This window comes from Takifugu rubripes, chromosome 11 (genome assembly GCF_901000725.2).
Source record: "Takifugu rubripes chromosome 11, fTakRub1.2, whole genome shotgun sequence".
NCBI lineage: Eukaryota > Metazoa > Chordata > Actinopteri > Tetraodontiformes > Tetraodontidae > Takifugu > Takifugu rubripes.
This window is the reverse complement of record NC_042295.1, coordinates 12,583,650-12,596,086: the sequence shown is the minus strand read 5'-3', so window position 1 is coordinate 12,596,086 and position 12,437 is coordinate 12,583,650. Positions and strand designations below refer to the sequence as shown.

The window sequence follows — 12,437 nt, the reverse complement described above, 5'->3', positions numbered from 1 at the left end:
AGGAACCGCTCGAGGATGAATTTCCCGCCCAACATCTGGAATTGAGCTTAATGATCATTAAAAAACAGAGTGCACAACGCTCCAAAATGACAGGGGGAGGGGCCACCCGGTGGCCCAGGTCTCCCCTCACATGCTGGCAGTGTGACATGCACTGAAGTCTCAGAGGAGACCCCGCCTGAAAGCTTTAAATTTTAATTGGACTTGTTCTAAATTTACAGGTGACTCTAAATTCACACTCTCCTGTGTAAGAAGTGTAAAATACATTAGAGAAAGGGCCTGCATTTTGACCAGAAATTAGTTAGCGGCTGGGTTACGTATGTTCACAATAAAATCTTTTTCTTTTTTCTCTGTATGTTGAATTGATGTATTGCTGAATAGGAAACACAGAGGCCAAAGACAGTGTGACATTAAATCTGCTGTAAAACAAAGTGTTTTACAATAACCCAAAGTGTATACAATCAACATATTTAAGGTGCCTTGTGTTTTAACTCAAAGTAGACAAACTGGATCATATATTTTCTGTTCAAACTGATTCTCTGACAGAATATAATTAACATTGATATACATTAATGGAAGATGCACATTAATGTCTTGAGTCTATCACACTATTCCAGACTGCAATCCTGTTCAGTCACCTGTTTTGTTTATATTTCCTCTTAAATCTTGCTAATATTTATTCATGCCTGCAGACTTTACGTACTTTTCCAGAGCTGAACGCAGTGCCATTCCCTTGCATGGACAGCTAATGTGTCCATATCTTAAGGCTTGTTTAAAGTGTCATTGAAAACAATGTAAAAGCAAACATACCTGTACCTGTTTTGAATGGCTTGCCGCCATAGCACGGGATGAGAAGCAGTTCAGCTGTTCCAATGGAAAAAACTCTTTGCAACAACTTTAGAACAGTCTGTCCAGAGCACACAGCATTTGGATTTGTGTACCAAAAGACAGCAAAAAAGTTGTGTCCAGAAAAATAACAACATAGAAGGAATTTAAAAGGTAAGAATTTACTAGAATTGGTGAGAATATGCTAATCTGCTCAGAGTTAGGAAGATTAAGTTGACATTTGGAGGCCATATGCACTTCCTTTGCATCTCTGATTGAAACAAATGAGGCAAATAATTGGAAGTGCAGTTGGTTTTACAGTGGGGGGAGTATCTCGGGGCTTTTCACATCTCAAAATAAACTACTGTATTTAAACAGTTGATTTCAATAGATATCGCAATCAACGTAACATACGTTAGGCAGGAACCACTCTAGTAATGATTTATGCATCTGACAACTGAGAAGTCTGAACCTCAGTTTAGTTGCTGTCTCCTAAGAATCTTCCAGGAGCAGAAGCGCTGATTAGTCACGCGTCGATGAGTCATTGACGACATCTTCAGGATGCCGCTGGTACTGCAGCCCAGGGATAACGCTACGTCAGCACTTCACGCCAAGAAAGATGGAACGGACGAGGGGCGGGGTCTGGCTGTCCGTTTACTTTCACAATAAGAGCATCAACTTTCAGTACAGGCGTTCAAGTGCTTATTCATGAAACAGCATTCTGTAGACAGCACAAGAAAATTATTTTAAAGTGTAATTTTGAACTCAAAGTCCAACTCCATGACTTGGAAGATCGTTTATAATACGTGTAAGCTTTTATTTCGAAATGGTACTTGTAAACCTATGAGCTTGCAGGATGCAAGGATTTTCAGTATGTTATGGGAGCAGACGGTTTACCTGCGCGTTACAGCAAACGCAGTTATGGATGTAGCGTTGGATGATCAATAAAGACAACGCGGCTTTCGTTGGACTATACAAATCAAGCCTGGGACGCTTGGTGTTAGCCTCCGTTTCAGGTTGCTACGTGAGAGCGGAAGCTAGGTTAGCTGTCAAGCAGCAACCCTCTAGCGAGCCACATCAGCACCAGTGACATTAGCCAGCCACGCTAGCATCACCGTAAGCAAGTGGTTATTCTGTTTGGTTGTGGGCTAGAGCGGCTAATATTTTACTGTTTTCTTCTAACTATTGTTCTGATGCCATCTTTTGTTTCAGTGGTTGGCACTTTATATACTGCATCATGGCAGACAGTATCATGAGTAAGGCTGCCACCATGGAGATCCCCATTAATAGCAATGGAGACACGGGTACTCCAGAAGATGACAGCCTGGAGCAGGTCAGTGGTCACTTTTCTCCCAGGTGTGGTTGTATCTTTAGTGTATATACATGTATGTCATGTCTTTTTTTACGTGACAATACAGTCTTAGTGAAGTCTGGCCAGCTGGTAATCATGTACAGGCCTGCAACTATAGGAAGTAGCTCAGCATGCCTGCCATAATCTTATATACTTAATCGACTCCTGGTAGAACTGAGAAATTTATGCTAAGAAGGAACATACTGAACATATAGTATTTTTCTTTTGTGCAAGAATTCTTCTCCATGTCTCGTTATTTATTTTTTTTCACTGTGAAGAGTTTTTTTTATAAGATGGAAAACATGGCTGCAAGTGACGCACTATTTATCAGATCTATGTATCTGGTAATTCATCAGGATTTACAGCAGGTGATGGTGTCCGGACCCAACCTGAATGAAACCAGCATCGTTTCTGGAGGTTACGGAGGACCTGCAGGGGGCATAATTCCCACCAGCAGCATTAAAGGTACTGCTGGAAACTTTAGGCTCCATGCTTCACCAGTTTTGGCTTATTCCCCATTGTCCACAATGACCTGACATTTATAGGTTATTATTCCAGAGGGGTGTACCCTATTTCAGATACATTAACGTTTTAAAGTGGCTGACCGATACTGCAGTTACTTTGTTGGGTCCCATTGGCACACAGACGGATCTACCTTTTGTCATCAGCATCTTACCATATTCATCTTAAACCACATGCCAGTGTTTTCAGTCCTTAGGCCTCTGGAAAAGCCAAAATTTCCAACGATGCCCTTTAATACACTGAAAAGCTCCCATGCTGTCACGCTGAGAGCTTTTCTGCTGCGTGTTCTGAAATGACAGAAGAGAGCTGCTGACTGTTGGGCTTATGGTTCATATGTCGAACATTCGTATCCCACAGGGCCTGGAATTTGCTTCAACCCTGAGTATCTCGACAGACGGCGAGCCCCTGCGTCAGGACCAGGTGGCTGTGTATTTTGCTGACGTTTTTGTTTAATCTAATCTTGATATGTTGGTATGTTATGGCCCCTAACAAGATGTTTTGGTGTTGCTTGACCAAGATATATGCAGCCTTGCTTTTACTTCTTCAAGTTGGAAGACATTTTTTGGGCATTTTCCAGAATTAGGTATACATTGACATGATATTGAAAGCTGTTTTATGAGATCTTCCTCTTTGTACTGTGATATGCAGTTTCGATGGTTTTACATTGCTTGAGATTACTTTCCATCCCTCCGAAGAGTCCATTTTCATCTTTTGTCATTAATCTTTCTTTTTATGCACGAGAAACTTGCATGGCGGGTTTTGGCAAATCCTTTTTAACTCCAGCCTCACATGAACTTCACTCTGACTAAACCTCCTCTTTTCAGCATTTCAGCTATGTTGATGCATGAATTCATACATCCTCACAGTTTGACCACATCACGCTCATTCCAGACATTCGCATGAAATCCAGGGGTGTTAGCATGCCCAATATCCAATCTTCCATAAGCCAGCATGGCCACCACAGAGATCAACATCCAGGTATCGCCATTCCCATCTCCATTTTCACAATATCCTGACTCAATGCCATTAACCAAGACATTCCCATGTAGAATAGCATCGAATGAACGTGGTTTCGTCTTGCCTCCTTTTGTTAGGGTCATCAAATCATAACGCTTCCAATTCAGCTGAAGAGGTTCCGCGTGGTGTGGCAGTGGAGAAACTGGATAGTGTGAAGAAATGGGGCATAAACACCTACAAGGTATTTTGCCAATGGGTCTGTTATTTATCTGACTTTGTTTACCAGAATATTATATAGAATCCAACTTTATAAGGAGGAAGAATCAGCCTGCTTATTGTTTAAAATTCTTCCTAGCTTACCTGCTTTTGCGTGAGAGGCCGTTGAGCTCTTGTTTATTGTCTATCGTTGATCCCTCAGGTGTTCATGTTTTGTGATTCCAGGGCTCTAGCTATGCAATACTTAAAAAAAAAACGGCCTTGTTGCTGTGTTATTTCTTTGTTGTTACCTTATGTCCTCTTCACAGTGCACAAAGCAGATGTTCTCGGAGAAGTTTGGACGAGGTTCACGAACAGTAGACCTGGAACTGGAGGCTCAGATTGAGTTGTTGAAGGACACTAAGAGCAAGTATGAAAACATCTTAAGACTGGCCACAGCGTTGATCAGCCATTTCCAAAGTATGGTGCAGACACAGCAGGCTCTGGGAGACACCTTCACTGACCTGAGCCAAAAGTCTCCAGAGTTACAGGTGAGTAAAACTTTGCTGTGACGTCACATCAAAAGGAAACCAGAACCTGAAACTTCAGTCTCGCTTTGCAGGATGAGTTTGGTTATAATGCAGAGACACAGAAGTTGCTGTGTAAGAATGGTGAAGCCCTTCTAGGCGCCATAAGCTTCTTCGTCTCCAGCGTCGACACGCTGGTCAACAAAACCATGGAGGATACCCTGATGACCATTAGGCTGTATGAAAACGCGAGGTAATAATTCCTGATCAAATTTCTTGTTGGGAGATTAGGTGGTAGTGTGATAATCTTGAGCTCTTGTTTCACACGCAGGCTTGAATTTGATGCCTATCGGTCCGATCTGGAAGAGCTGAGTCTGGGCCCCAGAGATGCAGCTGCCATGGTCCGCATCGAGATGGCTCAGCATGACTATCAGATCCATCGAGACAAATATGAGAGGCTGCGTAGTGATGTCACCATCAAACTGAAATTCCTGGAGGAAAACAAGGTTCGTCATTTGGGCAGTGGTCACTCAGTCAGTTGGGAACTGGGCTGAGAAGCGGAGGGCCCCAGAGCAGACAAAACATGGACGGTGTTCCGGTAGTAGGGAAAGGTACCTTCCCTGTGACCCCCAAAAGGGGATAAAGTGGTTAAGAGGACGGGATTTTTCAAAAACGTTGTAGCTCATTTTGCCAGCAGTGCTTTTATGTAACATGTCTCTTCTTTTCACTCCCAGGTGAAGGTGATGCACAAGCAGCTGCTCCTCTTCCATAATGCCATCTCAGCCTATTTCGCTGGAAACCAGCAGCAGTTGGAACAAACTCTATTACAGTTCAATGTGAAGTTAAAGCCTCCAGGATCACAGAAGCCGTCCTGGCTGGAGGAGCAGTAAAGATTGCACAGGGGTCAGCACTTTGGGCAGATGATTGCGGTTAGATGGACTAGAATCCATTGAATTAAAGAGTGTGCTGTAGAGGCAGCAGGCGCCAGCCATAAAGGAAACTGCAAAGGAACCCTTTTTGTAATTTTTTTAAAATCAGCTATTACACAAATAGCACACATCACTTTCACTTATACTTTTGTTATGGCACAAAATGTTCATTTCTTTCTTTCTTCCTTTCACTTTAGGTAGCACAATCTGTTGCATAGCTATTTATGTACACGGTATTTTATTGTGGAGATGCTTCATGGCAGTTTTGCAAAAGCATTAAGTGGTATATATATTTCAGCATATATTATAATGGAGGAATACGAAATGCCACAATCCCAAACAGCATGATGACTACCCTCTTAAAATTCAGCTTCATTCATGGAAAAGATGAGGATATATCATGACTAGCAGTTGTTCGAGTTGGTTTCGCATATCATTCTGTGGAGAACCTGATGAATGTTCAGGTCAGGTTTAACAGCATAGAATATTTCTAATGACATTCCTAAAACCTCATAATCACAGTCACCTTGGTCCTGACAATTACATCACATTATTATCAGTTCACAATCGGTATGGGAGAGAATTTGAGTTGTTTTTAAAAAAAAAAGTGTTATTAGTTTACCAGTCTGTGTGTACTTAGCATTATTCGTCCTATATCATTTCCAGTCAGCTGATAGCTGTTGTCTTGTTCTGCATTACCAATAAAACTTGCTGGATGTGTTAATTTACGCTGTCACGTTGATACACGACGCTAGCAGATGATGTACATAGAAAAATCGTATGTATGTGTGTTAGTATTTCTGTAAATGATAATACAGTCTGACATGTTTTACATGACGTGGTTCAAAAATGTTAGCTGGTACATTGACTATGTAAAGGAATGGTTGAAGTTGTTGTTGTGTGGATCATGAGTTAGAATCTGCTGGGGAACATACAAATTACAGTTGGAATCCCTCTTAATCAGTTGGGGTGATTTCTTTGAGTGAACAGTGTGTCTACAGTGGCCAAAATGGCAAAGCTCAGGTTGCTGCATCATCAGAATTTCAAACTGAGTGTTGGTCTTTATGTTGCCATTTGATTCTCTTCAACAGTGCACCTGAAATATTAAAATGTGTAAATATGTAAATAGCTGAAGTATTGTTTGTGCTCATTGTAGGAATGATATCCCTCATGAAGGAAACAAGCAAGAGACACATGTACAAAGTAAAATTACCATTAAAGGTTCCTTTTATGATAAAAATAGTAATGAAATCGATGATACTTAATGACTCACTGTGAGCCAGTGCAAAATTGATGAATATTGCAACCATCACACTAGAAATTAAGGCTGCAACAATTAAGATTTTGACTGAACAAAAATCCTCAATATGGTTGATACAGAGGATGATATCAGGAGATTGATAACTTTACAACAAACTGGCAGTAAAGTAGTAGTAGTTGACTTATCCTCGGCATCACGCACGCATTTACAAACCAGAATTAAGTTTATTCAAGTCGTTTTAAATACAATACTGTATAAGGTTCTGACAGCTAAATTGTTCTAACCTCATTAAAATGTCCCAGAAAAAAGAAATCCTTCAGCTAATTAGCCAATAACCCCAGGAACCCCGAAGTTTCCTTTTGATGCGGATGTTTGACGTCACAGACGCGCATCTGCGTGGGTTCACCTGGGTGTGCCATTATAAGACTGTTTCCCCACTCAGGTTGAGTTTGCAGCCGTGTTGTCGCTCATTTTCTCATGAGAGTTCACCGACGAACGAAGGGATAGAGAGAAAATGAAATAATAAGATAATGGAGCAACGGAATCCAAAATCCAGGTGTGTTTGCTATTTTCCTTCTTCGTTAGCGCGTGGTGCCTTCAAGTAAAAAAGTTACCAGCGCAACATGACTATAAGTGGAAAATCCCAAATCCAAACCTTTTAAGTTATTAAGTGTTCTAGATCTGAACCGATCTTATTGTAAGTGTCACTTGTCACAAAAGTGAACTCCCTATTTAAACCCCTTAACTTATTTTAGTTAAGGGATTCAGCTTTTTGCCATTTTTAGTGACATACAAACAGTGACTAGCATACTGGAAGAAATTTAAGATAACTTTTTATATATATTTGTACATAATGTAATAGTTCACTGTGCAGCCATTACAGCATTTGTGTTGACTGAGTGAGAAAGTGAACGTTGTCAATTGTCAACATTGTTGCTCACTGACAGATCAGCCTGTCTCCACCCTGCTCTGTTTCTTTTCAGTTCCTCATCCTGACCAAGTTTTTGTCCAAGGTCTCTATTCATTCCCACCAGCTGCTTCACTGTAAGCTTTTTATTTATTTAAATTCATTTTAATCCCTCTTGGGTGTATGATTGAGACCCAAGATTGGACCCCAAATCTGCAGAGAGCCTCTTGTTTAAAGATGCAATCAGAGGGTCCGCCCGCTGTGCCGCCACCACCCCCACCTCCTCCTCCTCCGCCACCTCCTCCTCCTCCTCCTCCTCCGCCACCTCCTCCTGGCCTCCCTCTCTCTGGGAATGGACCGGGCCTCATCTCCAGAGGTTTGCGCAATTTCAACTGGGAAACCCTCCCCAAGCACAGCGTGGTTGGGAAGCACAACATCTGGACAGCAGATAGGACCGACGGAGAATATGAGCTGGACACCGATCGCATGGAAGAGCTGTTTAGTCACAAGCGGGAGCAACAACAAATCAAACCCCTCAATCGCCAGAGTCTGAGGGGCCTGCCCACCACTCCAGGAGGGGAGATAGTGAGTACCTGCAGCCCCAGATTGAAGATGCCACACTTCAAACACTGAAGTCTCATTGGTTGTTGTGATTACGTGTTTTCTCTGATTTTTATTTCAGGAACACAGTTGACAGGAAACTTTTTAACCATGTTTTTTTTTTTTTTTTACTAACTGATCCCAGGTTTCCATCCTCAGTTCCAAGAGGAGCATGAACATTGGAATTTTTCTGAAACAATTCAAGCGGTGAGTCAGTGGTGGTACTCCGAAGGTGTACTGGTTTTTCACCACACTCCTCGCATTTCACTGAAAAGAGCGGCGCAGAACAGAGTTGGAAAACTCAGCCGCCTGGTTTGGGAGAAACCTCAAAAGGTTGCGTGTCTGGGCAGGCCTGATCCACATTGTTGTACTGCTCCAACGGGTTGCGTCACTGCTGTTACTCAAACATATTTATTGCTTAAGGCTGCATATCATAAGGATACAGATGAAAATCAGTCAGGATCATTTCTCCATAAAACAATTACTTGAATTTAACTGTAAAACCACGTCAATGACTAAACCCTGAATCTGTCTTTACTTGCATCCGCAGGCCTGTAAGAGACATGGTTGAAGAAATCAAATCAGGAAGTGGGCTCAGTTTTGGCTCTGGAAAACTGCGGGAGCTGTGCAAGCTGCTGCCTGATGAAGGAGAGGTTCTTGTCACAGCTTTGCTGTTTTTGTAATGCATCCTCCCTAAATCCTGTTGCACTTTTCCTTTTGTTTTACCTCACTCAATTTGACTTCATGTTTTTCTAGTTAGTCCTATCACACAGTATGATTTGTAAAGTGTTAAAGATAACATTATCATGATGTTCATTATCGTGTGTTGTTACTCTGGTTTGTCTGCTCCACAAATGTAGGAGAAGGAGCTGCTCAGGTTTAAGGGTGAGAGCTGTGGACTTCCTGATGCAGATCTGTTTATGTTAATGCTGGCCAACATTCCAAAGTGGGTCTGCTGAATGTAATTCCTTATAAACCAGACCCGTGGAGAGGTTTCTCATCTTATTAACCTTTTCCCCCTGTCAGTTATGAAGAACGTCTCCGCAGCTTGGTGCTCAAAGAGGAATTTTTCCCCCTCATGGGGGAAATCAAAGGCTACATCAGCACTTTGACATTTGCGGGAAAAGGTATTTTTATGGAACGCGTAATAAAACACCAAATCTCTTTTTGAGGGAGATTTAGCACAGAAAAACCACTTCTGCAAATATTTCTGTTTGTTAGAACTCCTGGAGTCTGACAATCTTCATTCAGTCATCCGGCTTGTGCTGAAAACTGGAAATTACATGAACGCAGTGAGTATTCAATACAAGGTACGTGAAATGTTCGATGTTTGAAAATCTTGGAGGCTTATTCAGTGTATTTGATCACAGGGTGGGTACGCAGGCAGTGCAGTCGGCTTCCGAATGGCTTCTTTGTTGAAGTTGGCAGACACCAAAGCAAACAAACCAGGAATGAATCTTATGCATTATGTTGTGATGGTACATGCATTTTGTCACTTTATGGTTTTATTCGCATATCCAAAAATCTTCAGTCAGTTTTTTAATTACTGTATACATTTTCATGTGTTTTTTATCACAGCAATCCCAGAAGGCAGATTTGACCCTTCTTACATTTCCAGAAGAGCTCAAACACATAGAAGCTGCGTCGAAGTAAAAAATAAAAAAGCTCCTCATATTTCATGTTCTTTATACTAACTCTGCATCCTAATTTATTCTTGCTTTTGAAAATATCTTAGAATCAACAAAGGCGACATTGAGGCAGAGTATGAAAGACAGGTTAAGAGAATACAGGAGGCCAAAGATGACACGCTGAAGCAAGAGGAACTAAAAGCACAAATGGAAAACTTCTTACAGGTGAGCAGGACTTTTATCAGGGAGTATCGTCTGTGGCAATTTTAGCAATAATTAACTGGTCATTTGCTGTAATTTAGGAGGCGGAGGACTACTTGGTAGAAATAGAGGGTGATCTTAAAGAACTGCAGATGGTCAGTGACTCGGTGGCTGAGTACTTCTGTGAGGATCCAAGCAAATTCAAACTGGATGATTGTTGCTCCATTTTCAATGAGTTTTGCAAGAAATTTCTGCGTGCGATGCAGGTAAGTGTTGATCATGCAAAGCTAACATTTTTCAAAAAATCAAATCCATTCAAAGCCTCTTTTTTAAAATGTTTTGTGTTTATTTGTTTGCAGGAAAACAAAGCTCGGGAGGTGGCAGAGGTGCAGCGGAGACACAGGGAAAGACTGCACTGTGCTGCCAAGCGGAGGTCCACAGCAACCTGCTCCAGTCGAGACAAGGAAATAGAGGGAGTTGCATTAGAATCTGTCCTGCAAAGCTTCCTCACCAAGCGAATCTATCGGAGGAGATCTGGAAGGTCGTTGTCTTCCCATGGAAGCCCCACCGGTGGCAGCCCTAAAAACGGAAGTCTTTCAGAAATCCCTGCTCAGGGAAATCTCCCTGAAAATCAAAGCAAAGATGCCCTTCTTAGACGTTTGGCGATTGGAAAAAATGAACGGAATTCTTCAGGGGAGCTCACAGAGAAGTGTTTGCAAAAGAAACTGCTGCCTAATACTGTGGACTTAAAGGACCAATGCACTCATTCTAATGAAGAAAAGATGACAGCGACCTCAAACGAAAACTCTAGAGGTTCATCGCCATTTGTTAATAGATTGGCCACTATTTCCTCCTCGGGTAGATCTTTCTCAGCCACCAGTGATGATGATGATGATGACCTGCAGGACAATAATGAGGAGGAGGCTCAAAAGTTGCGGGAAGCCTCCAGAAAAGTGTTGCGTTTTCAGAACAGTCGCGGCAGTGTCTCCTCTGTAGAGCTGGAGCCTCAGAAATCCCCTCGCATCACATTGCTTCGTCAGCACACCTTTGATGAAGAGACGCAGATGTATCCTGAAGACCCATCCAGTGAGGATTTGGACCTTTTCTTTGGTTCACAACCCTCCTCCAAACGGAACCCTCGCCGCCGCAATACTCTCCCCTCAAAGGTCCCTAAAACTGAAAAAGAGCAAGGTGACCAGCGGGCTCAACATGCCGTCAAAAGCCCCAAATCTGCTGCAGCGGACCGACATGAGACACTGCAAACAGATGGTGCTAGAAACAATCATTCAGACCATGTGTTTGACTTTAGTAATGTAACAAACGCTTACAAAAACTGCGATTCACAAGGCCCAAACTCCCCATTGGCAGAGATGAAACCCAGCACAAACCACATTCCAGATGAAGGGCTTGTGGAGCCAAATCAAGAGAGTACATCAGTGGAGCCCACAGATGGCCGCATGCAGAGAAGTGGTGAAAATCCTCCCCTCAAGGGTACATGGATTAAAAATGAACCCTCTGGAAAAATTTTTAACTTTTTCAAACGTCTTGGGGATATGAGCAAACCACAAAGCAGCAAGGAGACAGTGCAAAAAGGCTCTGATTCTAGCACATAAACTTTGAAAACTGTTGGCACTGTAGTAGATACAAGCGGCAGAATGTAATTAGCAAAATACATCCAGGATACCAAGAAAATAGCAAGCGGTTGATGAGAGCTTCCACTAGATGGCAGAATTCGTTTGTGAAGGAAGGTAGGAGGGTTGCAGGTTTAGCAGCAGTCGGCATGTTGTCTGAACAAAGGGAGGATGGTGGTACACACAATATTTTTTTTTTAAAGGTACATCTAAATATTGTCTTGATACAACCCCACTTCAAGGAGAATGTATGTAAATCCATATGTTTATTGTTTCAGTCTTGATAATGTATTGTCAAGGTAAATAAATGCACACTGCGTACGAGTCAACAAGAAACCAATATTTCATAAGGCGATTTGATTAAATGAACTGCTTCAAACAAATGTTAAATTCTTAAATCAAATATGTTTGCTTCATAGTCATCATCTATGCCTGTTTTCCGCTTCTGTTGCTGTATAGTGTCAACCTATCTGTTTGGGATTCTTGCTCAATCCAGCCATTGTTTGGGCCTTAAATGGGTCAGTGGAACAAAGGCAGTCTATCTGTTTAGAGCTGATCATTGACTGTAAACTGCAATGTTTTGGATTCTGATCTCCATTGAACCTAAGGTTAAAGTAATGTGGCTCAAGAGCCAAAGGAAACAACATCTCTTAGCTAGGAGGCAGTATCATGGATATAATGAGTTCTTATGAGAATTGGTAAAACTTTTCCTTTAATTAGAAGTCACACAAACACTATAATTATCATATACAGTGCAATACTGTGTGGCAACATTGTCTAATGTCTGCCTATTACAGTCATGTGACCTATTGAGATCCCATGTTATTGTTTTCAGGAGTCAAACAGGAAACTCACATGCCAATGCTGCACATGACTCCTACTTCCTACAAAGAACAAAACCAGACG

The 12,437-nt window shown here is 41.9% G+C and overlaps 2 protein-coding genes across 7 annotated transcripts; both read left to right on the top strand.

Annotated features, from left to right (window-relative positions):
• Window positions 1-1,650: 1,650 nt before the first annotated feature.
• LOC101068476 (arfaptin-2-like) lies at window positions 1,651-6,536 on the top strand. 4 transcript variants are annotated; one of them, XM_003968576.3, is made up of 10 exons: window positions 1,651-1,938; window positions 2,035-2,155; window positions 2,530-2,638; window positions 3,053-3,115; window positions 3,587-3,673; window positions 3,790-3,893; window positions 4,177-4,398; window positions 4,470-4,627; window positions 4,706-4,880; window positions 5,109-6,536. In XM_003968576.3, the coding sequence occupies exons 2-10, from the start codon at window positions 2,060-2,062 to the stop codon at window positions 5,262-5,264; spliced, it is 1,170 nt and encodes a 389-aa protein (XP_003968625.1). In that variant the 5' UTR covers window positions 1,651-1,938; window positions 2,035-2,059; the 3' UTR covers window positions 5,265-6,536. The 4 variants fall into 4 exon arrangements, with proteins under 4 accessions (XP_003968625.1, XP_029700166.1, XP_011606903.1 ...); XM_029844306.1 differs by lacking the exon at window positions 3,587-3,673 and having other exon boundaries at window positions 1,652-1,938; XM_011608601.2 differs by lacking the exon at window positions 3,053-3,115 and having other exon boundaries at window positions 1,653-1,938.
• A 419-nt stretch (window positions 6,537-6,955) lies between these two features.
• LOC101062407 (FH2 domain-containing protein 1-like) lies at window positions 6,956-11,910 on the top strand. Of its 3 annotated transcripts, XM_011608600.2 has the most exons (13): window positions 6,956-7,120; window positions 7,548-7,608; window positions 7,691-8,056; window positions 8,217-8,278; window positions 8,622-8,724; window positions 8,932-9,017; window positions 9,098-9,198; window positions 9,293-9,363; window positions 9,442-9,549; window positions 9,650-9,720; window positions 9,807-9,924; window positions 10,002-10,166; window positions 10,260-11,910. In XM_011608600.2, the coding sequence occupies exons 3-13, from the start codon at window positions 7,709-7,711 to the stop codon at window positions 11,511-11,513; spliced, it is 2,487 nt and encodes an 828-aa protein (XP_011606902.2). In that variant the 5' UTR covers window positions 6,956-7,120; window positions 7,548-7,608; window positions 7,691-7,708; the 3' UTR covers window positions 11,514-11,910. The 3 variants fall into 3 exon arrangements, with proteins under 3 accessions (XP_011606902.2, XP_011606901.2, XP_029700157.1); XM_011608599.2 differs by having other exon boundaries at window positions 7,548-8,056; XM_029844297.1 differs by lacking the exons at window positions 6,956-7,120; window positions 7,548-7,608 and having other exon boundaries at window positions 7,931-8,056; window positions 8,210-8,278.
• Window positions 11,911-12,437: the final 527 nt, after the last annotated feature.

Coding starts and splice junctions, on each gene's coding strand:
- LOC101068476 (XM_003968576.3), top strand. CDS start 2,060: ATGGCAGACAGTATCATGAGTAAGGCTGCCACCATGGAGATCCCCATT. Junction 3,116..3,586: donor AGCCCCTGCGTCAGGACCAG/GTGGCTGTGTAT, acceptor CGCTCATTCCAG/ACATTCGCATGAAATCCAGG. Junction 3,674..3,789: donor CCACAGAGATCAACATCCAG/GTATCGCCATTC, acceptor TCCTTTTGTTAG/GGTCATCAAATCATAACGCT.
- LOC101062407 (XM_011608599.2), top strand. CDS start 7,655: ATGATTGAGACCCAAGATTGGACCCCAAATCTGCAGAGAGCCTCTTGT. Junction 9,018..9,097: donor ATGCTGGCCAACATTCCAAA/GTGGGTCTGCTG, acceptor TCCCCCTGTCAG/TTATGAAGAACGTCTCCGCA. Junction 9,925..10,001: donor AAATGGAAAACTTCTTACAG/GTGAGCAGGACT, acceptor GCTGTAATTTAG/GAGGCGGAGGACTACTTGGT.